Source organism: Acomys minous (assembly GCF_964271855.1).
Source record: "Acomys minous genome assembly, chromosome: 13".
NCBI classification, from domain to species: domain Eukaryota; kingdom Metazoa; phylum Chordata; class Mammalia; order Rodentia; family Muridae; genus Acomys; species Acomys minous.
In genome coordinates this window covers 103,050,294-103,071,044 of record NC_140495.1, presented here as the reverse complement: position 1 = coordinate 103,071,044, position 20,751 = coordinate 103,050,294, and the positions used below count along the sequence as shown (strand labels likewise).

General features: G+C 47.5%; 2 protein-coding genes and 1 long non-coding RNA gene across 5 annotated transcripts in view; 1 reads left to right on the top strand and 2 right to left on the bottom strand.

The window, feature by feature from the left end:
• The window catches only part of LSS (lanosterol synthase), an 88,645-nt gene that overhangs the window by 16,771 nt on the left and 51,123 nt on the right, over positions 1 to 20,751 (bottom strand). The window contains exons 1-7 of one of the 2 annotated variants that reach the window (XM_084752439.1): positions 8,290 to 8,399; positions 7,939 to 8,107; positions 5,840 to 5,978; positions 4,502 to 4,610; positions 3,687 to 3,808; positions 1,361 to 1,457; positions 54 to 192 (exon numbers count right to left, since the gene is read on the bottom strand). In XM_084752439.1, coding sequence (XP_084608565.1) covers positions 54 to 192; positions 1,361 to 1,457; positions 3,687 to 3,808; positions 4,502 to 4,610; positions 5,840 to 5,978; positions 7,939 to 8,107; positions 8,290 to 8,303 — 789 coding nt within the window. In that variant the 5' untranslated portion in view covers positions 8,304 to 8,399. Of the gene's footprint in view, positions 1 to 53; positions 193 to 1,360; positions 1,458 to 3,686; positions 3,809 to 4,501; positions 4,611 to 5,839; positions 5,979 to 7,938; positions 8,108 to 8,289; positions 8,400 to 20,751 lie in introns of those variants that run through there. The other variant, XM_084752438.1, reaches the window with a different exon arrangement.
• Positions 8,592 to 10,071, top strand: LOC311580821. Its single transcript, XR_014773593.1, has 2 exons — positions 8,592 to 8,755; positions 9,146 to 10,071. It is a non-coding gene; the product is annotated as an uncharacterized lncRNA (long non-coding RNA).
• MCM3AP (minichromosome maintenance complex component 3 associated protein) overlaps positions 15,897 to 20,751 on the bottom strand; it is a 48,467-nt gene continuing 43,612 nt past the window's right edge. For both annotated transcript variants that reach the window (XM_084752430.1, XM_084752429.1), the window contains exons 28-29: positions 18,807 to 18,957; positions 15,897 to 16,186 (exon numbers count right to left, since the gene is read on the bottom strand). In XM_084752430.1, the coding sequence (XP_084608556.1) occupies positions 16,028 to 16,186; positions 18,807 to 18,957 (310 nt within the window). In that variant the 3' untranslated portion in view covers positions 15,897 to 16,027. The remainder of the gene's footprint in view (positions 16,187 to 18,806; positions 18,958 to 20,751) is intronic.

The following is a 20,751-nucleotide window of genomic DNA, read 5'->3' as shown; positions in this document are numbered from 1 at the left end:
TCAAAGGCTGTGTGCCATCTCCCCACAAGGTCCCTAGGGAGCATAAGGCTTACCTGGCGGAGGCTCTGAACCAGTGGGTCATCCTCTAAGGCAGTTAGCCGAGTGGCGTAGCAGTAGCTCATGGGCAGATAGACCTGCCGGCAGTGACACCAGAGAGTGGAGGGGTGTGCAGGCACCCATTCAGGAAACAGCCTGGAAGAGACCGGCTGTGTCAGCGGGACAGAAGACCATAAGCCTACACTATTAACATCCCTGAGGTCTGGGACCCTTCCAAGTATAAACACTCATGCTACTGTGAGTACATTCATCCACATGTGTGCACTCTTGCATTCTACATCTAATGGCAAATGACCATGGAGTTTGTATTCTACATATGTGGAGCCCTTTAGTGTGGGGACACAGACCAGCAGCCCCAGGCTTCAGCACCCCACTCTACCCTGGCAAGGCTTTCCTCTGCCTGTACCTCCCTCAGCAAGTCTTGCATCTAGCCAGGAGAGCTGCCAGTGATGGACCACTGGATGGTGGCATAATTATAGCCTATCTCCTTACTCAAGTAACAGTACCCTCACCCACACGTGGATAGCTCCCTCCACGCCCCTCACTGGTTCAGGCATTTGCCATATCCCCACTCACCCAGGCAGCAGAGCAAAGCCTTTCAGCTCTTGTTCTAGGACCCTGCTGTCCTCTCCCAAGTGGCCCCTCACATCCCATCTTCCCGCATATGAAAGTTATCTACCACAGGGACCCTCAGCTCTGTCTTCAGGAGGACAGCAGGCTCTGCCTGAACTCTGTATAATTCTGGGGATCTTACCTCCCAGTATGTGTAATCTGGGAGCAAATTATATATGCATTACATATGGGGCCAATGCTTTTATAAGATATTGACAAAATAGAAAAAGACACTGAGCATAGATTTCAGCTAGTGAGGAACGGGAATGGACTCTGCTGGGTAAACATTGGGAAAAAAAACAAAAACAAAATGTAAAGATACACATGGAAGTGTTCATTGGTGAAACATATCTGGGACTTCCCAAACATTTACCACAAATCAGCTAAGAAAAAGAGATGCAGGGTGGGGGAGGCTCTTCCCTTTACTCCTGTGTATGCTCCAAGGTTTTGTAATTACCAGGTATGATCTGTTGTCTCACAAAGCCCAAGCCACACAACGGGTTCTGTAATTGCCCTACAGGGCCCCACAGCCTGCTACAGACCTGGGTGGCTTGATGCCTTGCTTTTGCCTAAAAGAAAATCCCCTCCCTATGTATCTGTAGAACACACGAAGAGACTCTAGTGAGATGCTAAAGCGCCCTATCAGGTGCCATCAATCTAGAAGAAGGCAGTGCAATAGGCAGAGACATACCACATCTCAGGGAAGAGGGTGTTGAGTCCTTCCCAGCTATAAACATTCAGGATGGCCAGCCAGAACTTCCCCCAGGAGGGGATGGCCACTGCACCACCTGGAAAGAGAGGGAAAGATTTGCTCTCATTACGTATGAATAGTGGCTTGCAGCTTTTGCTTGTGTCCTGTCTTGCATGAACTAAAGGTCAGCCTGTCATGGGTCCTATAACTCCCTGATGAGAAGCCATGTTCTTCAGCTGCCCAGGACACCACAGCCACTGGGTAGAAACAGCAGCCAGGAACCTCCAGAGAGCTATTTACAGCCCCTGTCCCCATGAAGAAGCACATGAGGGTGGCTACCTGCGCAGGTAGCTCAGGGAGGAGGTGGCATGAGTCTGGAGAAGGAGGGAAGCAAGAGGATGCTTGGCTGCTCTTGCTCCAACATGACCAAGCTACGCATCTCTGTATTTCCGTTCAGCAGACAGCCTGGCACACATGGCTCCGGGCAGTCTAACACGCATGCACCTACCAAGCAATAGTTAGTCTTTTGTGCAGCTTATGAGTTCTGTCCTAAATTCAAGTGTGTCAAAGCCAGAAAGACTGATAAAGCCACTAGTTAAAGCGTGAAGCAAGGGCATTCTCCTCTGGGCAAGCATTAGAACAAGAGAGCAACAGGACAGAGTACATGACCAATAATATCAGGGGTTGATGATGACTTACTTAATCATAAGACCGCAGAACGTCATATGCATACAGAACACTTCACCTAGCCTGGGGAGCCAGAAAGAAATCCTGAAGGAGTGAAATTTAAGATACATTGAAAGTACAAAGAGGAGTTACCAAGACAGCACAGTGAATGTGGAAAGTGAGCTGAGAGGGTTTAGTGCATGGGAGCCCTGAGGCAGGAAGCCACTTTGACAAAGTGAAAGCATGTAGCAAAGAGTGAGACAGGAGTGCAGGTCTTGGAGAGGCAGGGTACAGGACCACAGGAGGTGCTGCAGAATAGCAATGCAAGATAAGCTTTGTTCTAAGAGCAGCGGGAGCCATGGAGCCTGTTGAGGGCTGGAATGGTCTTTAAAGCCCACAGGTGAGAGAGAAGTAATCGTGCCCAGGCTCAAAGATGACAAGGGTAGAGGTTGAGGAGAACCCCCTCACCAGGGATGCTAACCTGTATCTCAGCTGCCTCTAAAAGACAGACTTCATGGACTGTCCCACAAGCACTGTATTAGCATGTTGCTTTTAAACCTTTACCAATTTCATAAAGAAAGTGGAATGTAAAATACCAAATTGGGGGCTGGAGAGATGGCTCAGAGGTTAAGAGCACTGACTGCTCACCCAAAGGTTCTGAGTTCAATTCCTGGCAACCACATGGTGGCTCACAACCATCTATAATGAGATCTGGTGGCCTCTGTACGTGCAGACAGAACACTGTATACACAATAAATAAATAAATCTTTTTTTAAAAACCAAATTATTCTGAGCTAAGGATATAGCTTAACTGGTAGAATGCTTCCCTAGCAGGCACAAAGCCCCAAGTTCAATGCCCAGCTTTACATAAACCAAGCACCATAGTGCATGCCTGTAACCCCAGCACTCAGGAGGTAGAAGCAGGGGGATCACAAGTTCAAGGCCAAGCTTGGCTACATAGTGAGTTCAAGGCTAATCTGAGCTACATAAGACCCTGTCTCAAACAGAAACAAAACAAAAAACAAAACCAAACAAACAAACAAACAAACAAAACCACTCAAGTTGCAGCGAGGCTAAGTGGCAAAGGCACTGGCCACACAAGCCTGGTAACCTGAGTTTGATCCCTGGATCTCAGGTAAAAGTGAAGAGGAGAGAATCAACTCCACAAAGCTGTCCTCTGACCTCTTCATGTACACTGTGGCATAAACACACACACACACACACACACACACTCATTATACACACACACAAATTAATTTAATTAAAAAATAATAAAGTTAGGGCAGTAGAGATGACTCAAGAGGTTAAAAGCACATACTGCTCTTGCAGAGGACGTGAGTTCAGTTCCCAGAACCTACTGGCAGCTAGCAACAGTATGTGTAACTACAGTTGGAGAGGCTCTGACGCCCTCTTCTAGTCTTCCTGGACACTGCAAGTACATGGTACACAGACAATCATGCAAGCAAAAACACCTATACACATAAAAATAAGTCTTTTAAAAATAGTTACAAGTAATAATAGTGATTAACAACAACAGTTTCCACCTACTCGTGTGTTTTTCTGAGTCTTTCGAAGCTTTTCTGAGGTGCACCTTACTAACTCCCATTCACAAGAGCTCATGATCAGTAAGACACAAACCCACAGGCCATGCAGAACATACCTTTTTTGTGAAGAATATTCCGAGCGCGCACAAGGTCAGGATCATCAGGCCCAATCCCCAGGATTCTGAGAGCCACATAGTTCAGGGCAGTCCCAAACACTGTGGACTTGTCCTCAATGTGCCTGATGGAAGTACGAGACTGGTGGGAAAGGGGCTTCTGTCACCTGTCACTATATCTAAGAAATAAAACAATACTGACAGCTGGGCACGGGGGCGTCCGCCTGTAATCCCAGCACTCAGGAGGCAGAGGCAGGTGCATCACTGTGGGTTCAAGACCAGCCTGGTCTACAAGGCAAGTCCAGGCAGCCAGGACTACACAGAGACACCCTCTCTCAAAACACAAAACAATACTGGCCATGAAGTCTGCCTAGGAAAGATGCTGGTAAGACCTCACAGGGACAGGAAGCATGGCTCAGAGATGCCCAGGGAAAGTTTAGCTCATCCACAGGAGATACCCAATTGCTCCAAACCCACCTGGGCAGGGCAGCAGGGTGAGAAGGGCTGTGGGCCCCCACATTTGCTGCCGTCTCTGGTGCCTCCACAATTGTAAAATATGATGGCTTTATAAACGTGGCAGGTGAGCCTCAAGAGGCCCCCAACCCTGAGACCCATTCACAACCTCAGAGGTAAAACCGTGGCCAAGCTGCACATAGGTACCAGCCTACTCTCCTCTGGCCAGGCTTTCACCCACCCCACCCTAGGTCCATGGCTACAGTCACCCCACTTCTCAACAGCTGCCTTCAAACCCAAGTGTGAGCGACATAAAGACACATGCAAGCACACACATGTACATATGTGCAGTTGGGCATACTCACAGGCCCCAGCCGCCATCAGGGAGCTGCACTGACCGCAGGTAGCGCACCATCTCCTCTTTGTATCCAGCTGGCAGTGGGATGTGTGACACGTGACACGTAATCAGGAGACCTGTGGGGTGAGAAGGATGTACCACACCAGGAACAGGTACAATGTTCTCTCTGACAGAGCTGCCCTGCGGCTTTCCTTCCCACGCAATCAAGGCCAGGAAGACCGTTCTTCCTAGGCCTCCCCACGAGTGCCCTGAAGGACTAACTTTAGTACCTGCTTGGGACTGACATACTAAAATGGTAACCCTGGGCAGGATAATAGTTTTCGTCTGTTTGTTTGTTTTTTTTTTATTGCTTCAAAACAGGGTTTCTCTGTGTATCCCGAAACTCGCTCTGCAGACCAAGCTAGCCTTGAACTCATAAATCCATGTGCCTCTGCTTCCTGGGCTCTAAGATTAAAGGCATGCACCACCACTGCCCAGCTAGGAGAAGAGTAATTGCTTAGATTGTACTGTTTTGTTTTATAAACTTTTTACATGTATGTGCTACTTCGAAAATATGAAGAGAGATGATACTGCACAAGACGCCTTCGTTCCAAGCTTGGTGTTCGGGTGCACAGCTCCTTATCCTCATCACCCACAGAGCAGATGCAAATAAATGCCCATGCCATGGCATCAGAAGGGTATCACAGGGCAGCTACTACGGAAACAAATCTATCATCGTAGATAGAAGACAGAAGACCTAAAACTCAATGAGGAAAAGGATCTTGATGGGTGAATATGGGTTCCGTTAGGGAAACAGTGCCAGGGTGCAGAGTCTTGCTCAGCCAGACTAGAGCAGAGACTAGTGTGTTCAAATGCAACCCTCCTACCACTCAGCACCCTGCACCTGTGCTTTCCCTGCCAGACCCCCTCAGCCTCCCTTTGACAGCAAGTTCACAAGAGATACCGTAGTTCTCAGACTGCACACGCATGGGTACCAACTCCTCACCCAAACCCTTGCCTCTCCACAGTACACTGGCACTGGCAGGGCCTCCTACCTAGAGGGCCCTTTCTAGCTCGCTCTGAGATTCAAGAGCACCCATCCCCTTCTCCTAAAGAGCCCTTTGCTTCCATTATTAGGGTACCTGCCAGTCTACCCCAGGGTATCTGTGTTTCACCGCTGCCCCCTAATCCTGGCTGCAGAACGAATGGGATACAGGCCACCCTCCCCTGAGAGCTTTTCCAATGAGCTCCTGTGTTTTAACCAGCTTGACCAGGGTAGATGGATCACCCCACCCCCATGCCCCCACATACGCACCCCGACAATCCAGGACAGCCTTCCCCTGGAGTTGAGGTAGCACGCACCTACCCGGCAAGAGGAAGAGTGGACCACCGTAATCACCCGCCCAGTGTCCATCCTCAGCCTGCAGCTTGGCATAAAATGTCACTCCATTCAAGGCCGCCTCGTGGGCTGTTTGAGCTTTAGGTAAGTCCTTGAAATAACTCCTCTGCAAAGGGAGAGAAAAGATGAGAGTTGAGGGTGCCTGCTGCCCCAAGGACCCCTCGACATTAACAATCCTAGTCAAGGGGCTGGAGAGATGGCTCAGTGGTTAAGAGCACTGCCTGCCTTTCCAGAGGACCAGGGTTCAATTCCCAGGACCCACATGGCAGCTCACAACTGTCTGTAACTCCAAGATCTGACACCATTACACAGACATACATGCAGGCAAACACCAATGCACGTAACATAAAAATGAATTTTTTAAAAATCCAAGTCACAATAGTGATCTAAATGACTTTTCAATTTTTCGACTGTTTCAGTCAGAAACAAGACTTAAAGTCTTTGAAGACAGTATCACCCCATGTACAATAATAAAGCATGTTGTCACAGTTTACCTTCCGGTCACCAATCTGCAAATCTCTTCAACACTTCAAGACATCTTAAATAAACACAGCACAGAACACAGGGCAGGGCCTGGAGGCCCAACTTATAATGGGACTCTTCCTTTTCTCAGAGAGAGCCCACATAATAGCATAGCGGTCCCCCAGAGATGCTTTTCCCAGCTGCTGGTCAGGACTCATAGGAAACCTGGTAGCTAACTGAGCTATAACCAGCTGAGCTCATGCATGCATACAACCAGAACATCAGGTCGAAGTATTTCATCTTGTGAATACAAACAAAACTCACATCCATCTTTGTAATTCTCCTTTAAGTCAAAAATGACACCAAAGTAGGGTGTTCAAAAGAATAAGACCAAATCAGGGCAACTTCTTCCACAGGCCTCTGGGATGAAGGGACTGACACAACAGGGCTGCGTGAACTCACGTCTCTGGGAGGAAGCACTGGCCCCAGGTCATCACACTTTTCGTTGCTGTGCTCAGTTTTGGAGACTGAGCTGAGGCAGACACTCAACCACTGAGCCCCATCACCACAGCCCTCTATTTCCTTATTTATTTGTTTTTCAGATAAGGTCTCACTACGTAGGCTTGGCTGGACTAGAAGGTGCTATGTATGTAAACCAGGCTGGCCTCCAGCTCACAGAGATCCGCCTGCCCCTCCCACCTGAGTGCTGGGATGAAAGGTGAGCACCACCATGCCCAGCTTCTTGGCTCATTTTCTGAGACAAGGTCCGCTCGGTAAGATGCCCAGGCCGATCTCAAACTTAGATTCCTGCCACAGCTTCCTGAGTGGCTGGGATTACAGAGATGCCCTCCACACATCTTTTTAAAAAAAGATGCCCGTGTTTACACATCTTTAAAAAAAAGATTATGAAGCTGGAGAGATGGCTCAGCGGTTAAGAGTTCGCTCAGCTCAGCTGTTAAGAGCACTGACTGTTCTTCCAGAGGTCATGAGTTCAGTTCCCAGCAACCACATGGTGGCTCACAACCATCTATAATGTGATCTGATGCGTTCTTCTGGCCTGCAGATGTACATGCAGGCAGAGTTCTGTATACATAATAAATAAATAAATAAATAAATCTTTATTTAAAAAGATTATAAGCTTTATTATTTAGAAAAACTTGCAAACAAATAAAAAAATCATCGCACGCCAAAATTAACCAGACACAAAGTCTATTGAATTTAATGAACTTGGCTTTTGCAAAGGAATCTTGGATGCTTTACATTAAATTTTACACTTTCAGTACACAATATATTTTATGCATCAATCCACTATTAGAACTACAAAAAAAAAAAAAACCAGCTAGCTTTGCATCTCTGTTCATAATTCGTGTCCATTATCTGCATTCAGTCCTTTCCCCATCCCCTTATATTTAACTTTCTGCATGTCACACTATACCCACACACACTGGTTTACATGTATACATATATTACTGGCTCGACGCCCAGTTTTGAACAAGGCTCTCTACTGTTCCCGGGGCTCTGGTTCAGGAAGGGAAGGGGAAGGCTGCTCTGTGGTCACTTCCAGCCTTGGGATGAAATGTTGCCTAAAGAATCACATCGCTTACTGTGTCCAGTCCCAAACAGTGGGCCTCTAGCCCGGTCTGTTCTCGACCGGGGTCGTCCTCCGCTTGGAAATACGTCCATGTCTGCCGACCCAGCACATTGCGGAGCCGCCAGCGGGTGAGGTCAGTGGCCGGCTCGGTTTTATAGGGTCCCCCTCGACGCCGCAGACACCTGAGGGGGACCAGTGAGAGGAAGCAGCGTTCCTTAGGCTCCGCCCAGGTGCGGGATGCCAGCAATCCAGGCACGCAGAAGCACCGGCCATATACCACCCTACTGCACAGGCACCTTCCCTGCCACCGCCCTGCCGCGTCCCTCGCATGCCCCGCGGGAGGCCCAGGGTCCGGGGGACTCACGTGGCCTCAGTCATGACTGCAGCGCGCTCTTCTGCCACCGGCCTGTCAGCGCCTTACCTGCGAGCCTAACACACTGCGCAGGCGCGACCCTCGGCCGACCGGAACAGCCGATGCTAGCGCGGCCAATCAGAGCGTCACGAGATGGGCACAAGAGACGCACTGCAACCTCAGTGGTTAGACGCAGGCCGCCCGACTCCGTGAGGCTCCCAGGGGGCGGGGCCTGCGGGGGCGTGGTCAGTGGGTGGGAAAGTGCTTGAGAGGCGGGGCCTTGGGAGGGGAGGGGAGGGGCGGGGCGGAGCCGACCCCCTCTGGAGCCTTATGGATGACAATCTTGGACTTCCCTGGATGTTCTGAGGTGGGATGTCTCCAGGGCTGGTGAAGAATGGTCCCTCCGACATCGGCAGGGAAGAGGCCGCGGAAGCCACTAGTGCTTCAGGAAGTGTCGAGGAGGCTAGATTGGCCTCAGGTGAGAGCGGAAACTAGGGTTGATCGCGATTAACAGGAGCCACCACGCAGGAAGACAAGGGGCCACCACAGTCGATGGGACTATCATGGGGCAGGGGCCTTGACCCTAGTAGGGGGAGGAGGAAACTAATGACACGTGGTTGGGACGAGGGCCAGGGCACTGTACCTGGAAACTTGGCATGGGCCTCTCCCAGGGACTAGCTGAAGGGTGTGGGCAAGACTCTCATCCTGACTACCTACAGCAAGTAGAGCTCCACCTCCCTGGCCACAGAACTACCTGGAGCTTGGGGCTGGGGGTGGGGTGCGGGGCACCCCACAAGTTGAAGAGGAAAGGCCTTGATTATGTTTGAAAGTAGAGAGGGAAGCAGGAAAGCCTGTGGTGTACCGGCAGAAACTAACCACAAGGAGCATCTGAGCAGACAAGTGGAGAAGGCTTGAGAGGCATTGCTGGCACGCGGGGATGGCAACCAGACTCTGGAGATACCGTTCCAAGAACCCACGGCGGTTCAGTATGTCTTCATCTGTCCTACAGAGTACTGACCTCTAACTACTGCTACCCCAACCGGACAGGCTCCTGCACGCAGCCATCAAAATGCTTCAAAGGGGCCATGAGCCACAAGGAGAGAAGTAGGAGGCAGAGATCCCACACACCGTCCCCCGATGGAATGCTGGAATCTTAGACGGCTAGTCAGGAACACTTCCCTCTTCCTAGCCCAGCTTAGAAACTTCTAAAGATGCAAGATGGGTAGGCATCGTAACCAAGCCTTGCCTCAGACTATTGGTTTGGGGGCAGGAGAGATGGTCCAGGGCTTCCAGGGCTTACAAGCACTTGCTGCTCCCTCAGAGGACCTGGCACAACTGAGCAACTGAGCAACCGAAGCCTTTGGAAGCTGACCCACCAAGTACCACGTGAGCACAGTGTGCCAATGAGAAGACCCCACAAAGGTTGCTCAGGGAACCCTAGCACACTAGACCCTCTTTGTTTCCCCAAATTTACTAAGTCACTCTGTTTTCTTGGAGAGAGAAAAAAAAAGCTGGAACTTTTTTCCTGGGAAGTCCTTCTGTGTTAAAACATAAAAAGTTGGAAGAAAGAATTCTGGTCCGTGTGGAATCCCAGACTTGAAAAATGGCAAAGCTATATGGATGACAGAGAATTTGGTTACAGAAAAATTTAGGTTGATATTTTACTTGTCTAGGCATCTTATGAATAAAGTGCTATGCTTTTTAATATCAAAGAAAAATGTGAAAAATCCATCTTCAAATTCACATAGATAAATTACTAGAGCAATGGTAATAAAAAGTGTTTGTTTCAACTTGTACCACATTTAGCTTATTCTATAAACTAAATACAAAAGACTCTAACATTTGGGACCTGGACAATTGGGTACAGAGTGAGCTCCCATTGGCAAAGAAGACAATGCCAATGTGACCTCCTCAACCATTTGAAGATTGGGAGAGCCTTGGTGGCTGGCAAAGACGCTTAGGGTTTCAAGATAGGCCAAGGGGAAAGGCTGTAACTGTGCATAGAAGAAAAGATGAGAGGAGCCAGTGTCATTTGCTGAAGCAGGTAAGACTTGCTTGGATTTCAACTTACACTGGGACTACTGTTGGACAAATACTAGACAGCTGGTGGAAGTGTTAGTAGACTGGCATTCAGAAAAGGGAACAAGGCTAGAAAGGAATCCGAGAGTCATTGGTGGCATTTGAAATCATAAGATGGGTGCTGGAAAGGTGGCTCAGAGGTTAAGAGCACTGGCTGCTCTTTCAAAGGTCCTGAGTTCAATTCTCAGCAACCACATGGTGGTTCCCAATCATCTACAATGAAATCTGCTACCCTCTTCTGTTCATGCAGGCAGAACACTGCATACATAATAAATAAATAAATAAATAAATAAGGCAACAGGGTCAAAGAAGCCAAGAAAAGACCCAATCTCTCCTGAAGCTCTGACGGGATTACAAAGTGGAGCTGATGGTAACTGTGATTGGATGCCGAGAAATAATTCGCTACTGGTTGAGGAGCTCTTCTAGGAGACAGAGAGAAAAGAATAATGACAGGAAAAGAAATTTCTAGTTAAGGGGCTGGAGAGATGGCTCAGTGGTTAAGAGCACCGCCTGCTCTTCCAAAGGTCCCGAGTTCAATTCCCAGCAACCACATGGTGGCTCACAACCATCTATAATGTAACCTGATGCCCTCTTCTGGCCCACAGGTGTACAAGCAGACAACACTGTACACATAATAATAAATAAATCTTTTAAAAAAAAAAAAAAAAGGAAAAGAAAAGAAATTTCTAGTTAAAACCACCAGGCTGGACATAGGCCTTGACCTCTGTTTCCTGCTCATGTCCTAGTTAAAAGACAAAGACATAAAATCCCACAACAAAAGTGGAAAGGAACAGGGAGATGCGGAGAGGAGCTGGAGGGAGGGATTGAGGGGAGAATCTAATCAAAACGCATATGCATGTGTGAAGTTCTCAGTCTGAGAAAAGGCTTTAAAGACAAAGAGGAAAATTGTAAGTCGGAAAATTATAATAAGGGCTAGAGATGGGTGGAGGAGTGACCGATTCGGCAAAGCAGAGAAAAAGGAAACCTATGTGAGTAGGTAAAGCCAACAAGAAAGTGACCGCTCTTGCCAATACACTCTGGAAGTACACAAGCTGGAAGGGAGGAGCAGAAAAACCTGAAGGTCACAGTTTCATTCTCCTGCCTGGGTGGAAGCCCAGAACAGCCAAGGAAAGAGCAGATAAGAACCAGGCAATGGGGGGGGGGGGGGGCACAGTAGAGATGGCTCAGAGGTTAAGAGTGCTGGCTGCTCTCCCAAAGGTCCTGAGTTCAATTCCCAGCAACCACATGGCAGCTCACAATTGTCTATAATGAAATCTAATGCTCTTTTCTGGAGGGCAGAGGGCAGGTGTACGTGTAGGCAGAGCACTGTATACATAATAAATAAATAAATCTTTAAAAATAAAAGGGGAGGGGTAAACATTTCTCTGAGGCAACTAGTCTGTAAGCCACTGGGCATGGTGGCACATAATGATTATAATTCCAGGCTGAGGCAAGAGAACTGTTATGTGGCCAGCCAGAACTACACAGCAGGGCCACCTGGGAGAGGGAGAAGGCGAGACAGAGGGGGGAGGGGAGGAAGGGATTGCGCTGATGAGATAGTTCAGTCAGTAAGGTGCCTGGCTCACAAGCCCGAGGACTGGAGTTTGGATCCCTAACACCCACATGAAAACCAAGGAGAGTGGCACACATCTGTAACCCAGTGCTGGAGGGGCAGAAACAACTTGCGAGCTCCTTAGCCAGCCAGCCCAAAAGAACTGGCGAGCGCTAGGTTCAGCGAGAAAAATAGAAAAAAAACAAAAAACAAAAACAAAACAAAACAACAACAACAACAACAAAAACCAAGGAAGACCCCAATGTCCACATCTGACCCTCATGCACATATGGATATAACATGTATCTACACACACATATGCACAGACCCACATAAGCACATACACATATAAATAGAAAAAAAGGAAAAAGGCCTACAAGCATCGGTAACTGGGATCTAGCAGGGAACTAGAAAGCTCCATCAGCAGGCCGACTTTGCTCACTGACTCAGCTCCATCGTCAGCAAAAGCGAGCAGTAGAGGAGAACAGCACAAGAACCGCTTTACCTATGCTTGGACTTGAAGCCCAGGAGAACCACCAGGGGCTGGAAAGATGGCTCAGAGGTTAAGAGCACTAGCTATTCCTCCAAAGGTCCTGAGTTCAATTCTTTTAAAAGATTTATTTATTATTTATACACTATTCTGCCTGCATGTGTGCCAGCAAGCCACAAGAGGGCACCAGATCTCACTATAGATGGTTATGAGCCACCATGTGGTTGCTGGGAATTGAACTCAGGACTTTTAGAAGAGCAGCCAGTGCTCTTAACCGCTGAGCCATCTCTCCAGCCCCTGAGAATTAATCATAAAAATTTCAAGAAAAGGCCTGCAAGATGGCTTAGTCGGTAAAGGTACTTGATGTACAAGCCTGGATAGAGGAAAGACCTGACTACATAAAGTTGTCCTCTGACCAAGTGCACTCAGTGGCATGCGTCACACACACACACACACACACACACACAGAGAGAGAGAGAGAGAGAGAGAGAGAGAGAGAGAGAGAGAGATAACTAAATGTTTTAAACCTTTTTTTCAAGAAACAAGAATTCAAGGTAATGCTTTCTCATCTAAAATATATTCTCACTGAAATAGTGAATCAAATATAAGGATAGAAATAAAACCATTTTAGATGGAAAGGCTTGGAAGGCTGCTAGAGCATGAAGTTCATAAAATGAGAAAACTAGGGCAGAGGACGATTCAGAACCCAGGCAATTACAGAGCCGTTAGAGACAGGGTTCCCAGAAGGCCAGCTTCAAGAGAAGTGGAACTGGCCTTACAAACATGGCTGCATTAGATGGGCTGAGAGTTTTGGATGAATTAGTGGCACGGACATGGAATAAAACATGGCAGGAAAAGCCAAAAGTACCAAAATAAAGTCACAAATCAGTATAGGCTCAGCAGCTAACAGTAAACATTCAGCCTGCATTAAACTGTTAAAGGAAACAAGTAGAGAAAATATAGGTATATATGTATATGTGATATACATTGAAAAGGCAGAATGAAAACTAAGTCATCTTTTATCGTAGGAAAAACATTATCACAATTAAACCGAGGTTAAGAGCTGGGCGGTGGTGGCGCACGCCTTTAATCCCAGCACTCGGGAGGCAAAGGCAGGAGGATCACTATGGGTTCGAGGCCAGCCTGGTCTACAAAGCAAGTCCAGGACAGCCAAGGCTACACAGAGAGACCCTGTCTCAAAAAACAAGAGGTTAAGAAGTGACATTCAGGAGCCTGCAAGATGGCTCAGCAGACACAAATGCATGCCAACAACCATTAAAACCTTAGGTTGATTTCAGAACCCACATTGTGGGAGAAAACTGCAAGTTTCCCCTGACTTCTGCATTTTAGCACTTGCTCCCCTGTTGGTGGAATTGTTTGGGAAGGATTAGGAGGTGTGTCCTTGTTGGAAGAAGTATGTCACTGAGGGGGCTGGGGGTTGGGGATGTTCAAAAGCCCACTCCCAGTTAGCTCTGTCTCCTGCTTCTAGATCAAGATGTGAACTCTCAGCTACCACTCCAGCACCATGCCTGCCTGTCTGCCACCATGCTCCCTGCCATGATGTCACAGACTCCACCCCTTTAAGTGTACCCCAAATAAACGCCGATGTCATGGAACCTACTTACAGCAATAGAAAAGCAAAAACCAAAGCAAAAATCTTTATTGATAAACACTGAACCACTGAGGAGGGGGAAAGACTTGGGGAGATGGCTCATCAGGTAAAAGCACTTGCTACACAAAGACCAGCCAGCGTATATGATCTTCGAACCCACACGAAGCAGGAAGCGGAGGTGTGCATCTGTAATCCTGCCACTCCCAAGCCTGGAGATGGAGAGGAGAATTGGCTGGAAGGGACTGGAGAGGTTAAGAGCACTAGTTGCTTGTCCAGCTAACCTGGTTTTGAGTCCCAACACTCAGGTGGTGGCTTACAACCATATATAACTCCAGTTCTAGGGGACCCGACACCCTCTTCTGGCCTCTATGGGCACAAGGCACGCACATGGCACACAGCTATATGTGCAGGCAAAGCACTCCTGCATTTCAAGTGAAATAAACCTAAAAAAAGAATTGGCTAGAAGCTCAAGGGTCGCTAAGCTTGGGATATACCGTACAGCCCCACAAATGAGAGACCCTGTCTCAACAAGGATGGAAGGTGAGAACTGATGCCTACAAATTGTTCTCTGAGCCCTTCACGGCTGCACAAACACATGAATGTGCCCACACAGAGAGGATGGCTCAGTGGGTAAAGGTGCTTTCCTCCAAGCTTGATGACCTGAGTTCGAATCCCAGATCCCATATAGTGGAAGGAGAAAGCCAACTCCTGAAATTTGCCCTATGATATGCTGCCACACATATATGGAAGTCAGAGGGACAACTTCACATGGGCACTAGCACATACTTGTCCATGCACATACAGACAAAATGTAAACTGTCATGGTGGCTGCAGAGGTCACAAGAAGATGCCAGAATCTTCTGGAACTGGAGGACCAGATGGTTGTAAGCCACCATGTGGGTACTGGAAACCAAAACCAGCTCTTCTACAAAAAGTGTTCTTAAACGACCAGCCATCTCTCCAACCTCTTCCACATGTCATTTTTAAGAAAAAATAAGACGAGGCCACCTAATGTCCACAAACTATTCCCATGGCCATCTGAATATAGTCAGCCTGCTGGCCTGTTCCTTTCATTTGGCCGCATAGAGGCTTTCATCATGCCCTCTCATGTATATTACACACAATCTGCTTATATATGCCTTCAGGGATATGTGTGTGTGTGTGTGCACGAGTGCCTGTTGGCTCTCCTGATGAGCAGAGTTGACCTTGCAGTGAGGGCCTTGTGCCTTACCTGTGCCTGTATTTCTGATATCTAGCACATTAGGGACAATAGGTTACTAAGAGAATGAATCATCTATTACAAACAGTACAAGCAGTCAATGGATTACCGCGGGAGAGAGAATTGGTTTTTTCCAGGGAGTAGACCTCTGATAGGTTCTCCAATCCCGCAAGGTCAGCCCTTAACACATACACATATTGGCAAAACTAAATAGACTCAGTAAATACATACATGTAATATATACATACATATATGTACATAACAACAATTACAGAATAGGTCATGAATCACTGAGCGTGGGGAGGCAGAGGAAAGGGTAGAAATTATGTGAATGATTTTGTAAAGTATTTAAAGTTATGTAAATACCCATATGTGAAATTCTCAAAATATTATGTATATATAGAAAACCAGAACGTCATTAAAAACTCCTTCAACTCGGGAGGCAGAAGCAGGCAGGTCTCTATGAGTTCAAGGCCAGCCTGGTCTACAAAGAGTCCAGGACAGCCAAGGCTACACAGAGAAACCCTGTGTCAAAAAAAAACAAAAAACCAACAACAACAACAAAACTCCTTCAGTATTTTCTATTGAGAGAGGGATAGTATAAGAAGGTCACAAAACAAATACTATTAAAGATATCACAGCCTTTCATTCGGAAAGCCAAAAGGGATCTCGGAAAATTCCAATGTTTTATTTGTACAGTTAATAGTCACATTAACAACAGCACATCAAGCATCTGAGCATAATATAAATAAAATAAAAAACCATCATGAAGAAGAAACACTTCCCACGTCAGACTGATCATATGTCCACCATGTCCAGCAGTGCAGAGAGATGGAGCTCGGAGGTGACAGCCTCTTCCCTTGAACTGCGGATCAGCCTTTCCAGGTGCTTCAGCTTTTCAGTCAGAGACATGTCTGACATCTCTGAGACCTGCAACTGCTTTCCTGCCCCTGCACTCTAGTTGAATAAAAAAAAAAAAAAGCAAAAAGTAGTTATCGATTAAGGTTACATCTGATCCATGTTTCCGTCACCTGGAGCCTGTCAGCAGAACCCTCCCTCGGACTCTATCCTACGTCCGTCCAGCACCCCTTATACACATACAGTGCCAGTATTCTATGGGCTGAAATGGCTTAACCAGGCTCCCACCTTGGGTCATTTGTTGACTATACATATAGTTAATTCTACAGTAAAAACTTTTGTACATTAAATTTTCTGACTACCTGGCAATTTCTTTAGGAGAAAATTAGTCAGTATAAACTGTTTTGGGGGATGCAGTGGGCCTGAGGAAGGATGGAATATGGTTTGGAATAGCCTCAAACTAGCTATGTAGTAGAGGCTGGCCTTGAACTCCTGATCTTCCTGCTTCCATCTCCAAAGTGCTGGGATTACAAGTGTACCCCACCATGCCTCGCAGTAAGTCAAAGAGAATATTTTAAAGTATTAACTACATGTATAAATGGAAACAGAATGCTGTCTTCATTCACCTTCCTTCCTCAGAGGCTTCCTAAGCCACTTCAGAAACTCCTTTCACACCCTTCAGCTAAACTATTGTTTCCTTAGCCACCAAGACAAACATGGAGGGGCTTCAGAGCCTGGAAGATCTGATTTAAAAAACAGCTACTCCAGGGTGAAGTTTACTTCTCTGAGCTCACTTTCTTCATTCATCAATTTCCTTGGGAGAAGGTAATCCCAGATTGAGTCCGGTCAGTGACAAGGCTCATACAGTTATGTGGTCCCACAGACAAGATCTACTGTCCCTACCTGTGCTGGTTAGGGTTTTTGGGTTTTGTTGCTGTTTTGTTTTTCAAAGCAGGGTTTCTCTGTGTAGCCCTGGCTGTCCTGGTACTTGCTTTGTAGACCAGGCTGGTCTCGAACTCAAAATCTGCCTGCAGATTTGCCTTCGAAGTGCTGAGATTAGAGGTGTGCGCCACCCCCCCCACCCCCCCACCCCCAGCTGTGCTGGTTAGTTCTAAGCTAGGGTTATGATGGAAGACGGACCTCAATCGACAAAATGCCCCCAGAAGACCGGCCTGTGATATATTTTCTTGATTGGTGTGGGAGGGCCCAGCCTATTGTGGGTGGGGCCACCCCTGGACTAGTGGTCCTGGGTTCTAAAAAAACACAGGCTGAACAAGCTAGGCAGCAAGCCAGTAAGCAGCACCCTCCATGGCTTCTACATCAGCTCCTGCCTCCAGGTTCCTGCCCTGTTTGAGTTCCTGTCCTGACTTGCTTGGACAATAGCCTATACACTGAAAAGGAACTAAACTCTTCCCTCCCTAGCTTGCTTACGGTCACGGTGTTTTATGGCAGCAGTAGAAATCCTAATTAAGAAATTAGTTACCAGGCCTTGGGGTACTGCTGTGACAGACCTGACCGTGTATTTGTGGGGGACTGTGGAAGTGATCTTGAACTTTGGGCTGTGGAAACTTAGAAAAGAATGCCGGGAGTAGTGCCGATGATGGCAGCCTGGCTTGTGATGTTTCAGAGGGAAGTCTGTACGTCCCTCAAATGCTCTATTAGGGCTGTTTGTATAATACAGTGAACCCTTTGCTTTGCTGAGATAATTGATGCTGCTCAACTGGGGCTGAAGAATCTGCCGTAATTATGAAGAGACCAGCAGCACTGAGGTGAGGTATTCTGGGAAGTGTTTCCTCAGGGTCAGCACACAGGAGCTGTGGTCCAAAGCGAGCTGAGGCTGTGTCTGAACTTGGCAGTGTAAGACTCTCTCAGGTTGTACTGGTTTTGAAGGCATGAAGGGGTTATGAAGAGCAGCTGAGGCTTGGCACCGTGAGAGGCCAGGCCACTGAAGCTCTCAACTGCAGTAGAAGGCTCAGGATTGAGGGGCCATGGTGAGATAATGCTTGGTACCATGTGGCAGGGGTAGAGACTCCCTGCAGAAAGCCCGAGAGAAATTATTGGCAAGGGAGCAGCCCAGCTGCAGTAGAGACTCAAGCATTGTGGAGATGCCGGGACCAGCAGGAGCTGTGGAGTAGAGCGAACCTGGACCCAGAAGACAAACTGCATGTGCTGTAGACAGCTGCCCACCCAGGCGTTTTGAAGAAGGCCAACAGATCGGGAGCAATGCCAGAAGTCTGACACCAAGCTTTACACTGCTGAACTGCAGGGTCACTTGATCTGACTATACTGTGTCCTTATTCTTTCTTGGAATATGAAACATGTAACTTATTTTTTATTTTACAAGTGCCCATAGTTCAGAGACTTTGGAATTTTAGAGGGACTTTGGATATTTACAGAAATTTTGGCCATTTTACAAAGACTTTGGATATTTTAGAGAGTCTTTGGATATTTAAAGAGAACACTTAAAGTATTTAAAATGGCTTTTGTTTTGTTTTTTCATTTTTCCAGACAGGGTTTCTTTTCTTTTCTTTCTTTCTTTCTTTTTTTTTTTCTTTCTCGAGACAGGGTTTCTCGGTGTAGCCTTGGCTGTCCTGGTACTCACTGTGTAGACCAGGCTGACCTCACACTCTGACATGTTGGGATTAAAGGTGTGGTCCAGTAAGGCTGGCACATCCTCTCAGTCTTTCATTCTGGAAACACTAAGTGTACTCCTGCTCACCTGAGGCCTTGAAGATGTTTTCACCACCATCTGAGTTTTGATGCTGTCAGGAAAAGATACCAGTGTCTGCGGAAGGTAGAGAGGAAGGCAGCCTGACTCTGTGAGAGCCTGTGAGTCTTGGGACAGCCACTGCTGGAGCTGATCTTCAAACCTGAAACAGCGTGAGGTCCCAAATGAGAAACATCGGAGCACCGTGACCAAAACCTAAATACCACTTGACTTTCATTTTATTGCCACCCCTATGCAGTAGAGTCTGTGTGACAAAAATAACACAGGCCTGAGACTAAGACTCCCTTTTAGGTTATGACCCCCGAGCAGGTGAAGGGTCTCCTGGGCTGGGGTCGATGTTCCCGCCAGCAGAGACTCTGCAGTCTCAAAACTCTTTGCTGGGAGCTATCTTCTGCTTCTCTCTAAATTCTAACTGCATTTCACTCCCAAGGTGCGGACTCCTCAAGTGCAGCAATGGTTGCTATGAGACCCTGGCCTGGGACTGCAGCCAGGGACTGTCCGTGGCCGAAGTAATTATGCTTCACTTCCACTTATTAAAAGACACATGACTAGAAATTAATCATTAGTTAATAAGTTATGCTATGGCCTACAAAGAAATGGAGTATTTCAAAAGATTCCAGGTAGCAAGAACAAGAAGACTAGAATAGGGAAAACACGTCTTGGCACACAGGTGCTGGGCACACATTTCATTAGGGAGAAAGTTTCATTAGGAAGAGGATGTTGGCCCTGGACAAAGAGAGCACATACATATTGATACTAAGCCAATAACTTAGAAGTGATGACGTCTTTTCGCTATGTACTCTGTACCTTGTATTGTTTCAATTCAAAGTCGTAATTCAAATTATGACAAAACTATCTGTACCTGTACCATGTATGCTTGATTGCTCACTGACTTCTGCAAATCTGCTCTGTGGGAAAATACTGTGGGAAAATGTAACCAAAAAACCCCCTGCTTTCAGGAAAGGTATATAATGCTAGGCTGCTTGGCTGAAAAACACACTCAGCTGGAAACGCAAACTTGAGTCGCCTCTGTTTGTCACAACTCCTTATCTCCGTTCACCGATGCTCCAAGAACCTCCGATCCCAAGGACTGACCCCCTAGTGGTCCATGGCATCTTATAACTCATTGCTCTGTGTGTCCATGAATATATGCGGATGTGGGTGCCCATGTGAAGGTCAGGGACAACTGTGTGGAACTCTTGGATTTATGACAAGACTGACAGTATTTAAATGCCCGTGGAGCTGGATGAAATTCTGGAGAAGTAGGGAGCACATACGAGCAGAGGTGAAGTCCAGAGAGTAGTCTGGCTGCTAAGGGAAATCTTTGACGGGGACTAGAAACAAGGATGAAGAGCTAGGATGTGACCACCGACAGGGACAAGGGCTCACGCCCAGATTCAAGTGTGTAGGCTGCAAAGACAAAGGAGCCAGAGCAAGGGCGAACGCGGGGCCTTTGAGGACTTGTACGATTAAAGGAGAAGCCTGGAGCGGCGCCTGGAGACAATGAGGCCACAGCAGGAGGCTGTGTCAGGCTGTGTGCAGGTTCCTGTGCTGACGGCGGGAAGGGCAATGTCTCAAGAGAGCCCTGTGGTGGAGTGGCCTGCGTAGGCTGGAGGTCAAACCGCAATCAACCTCAACTACAAAACGGAACGCTCCCCTCTGGCAACAGGGGGAGAGCAGGGGTAGATTAAGTGCTCAGAGCTGGAAAGTGTGCAGGGCCAGGCAGGGCGTGGGAAGACAGCCTTCACAAACTTCTGTCTTCTCAGTTCTAGTTCTCAGGAAAACTGAGCACCAGAGGGAAGCACACACGACAGGAAGGGAAGTCAGGTACGCAGAGGAGGGTCTGGCCCAGCTCCTGCCCACCCAGTAAGAAATGATCCTCAGGTTCCCTGGGCCAAGAGGCAGTGGCCAGCCATGGTAGACTAAGCTAAGCAGA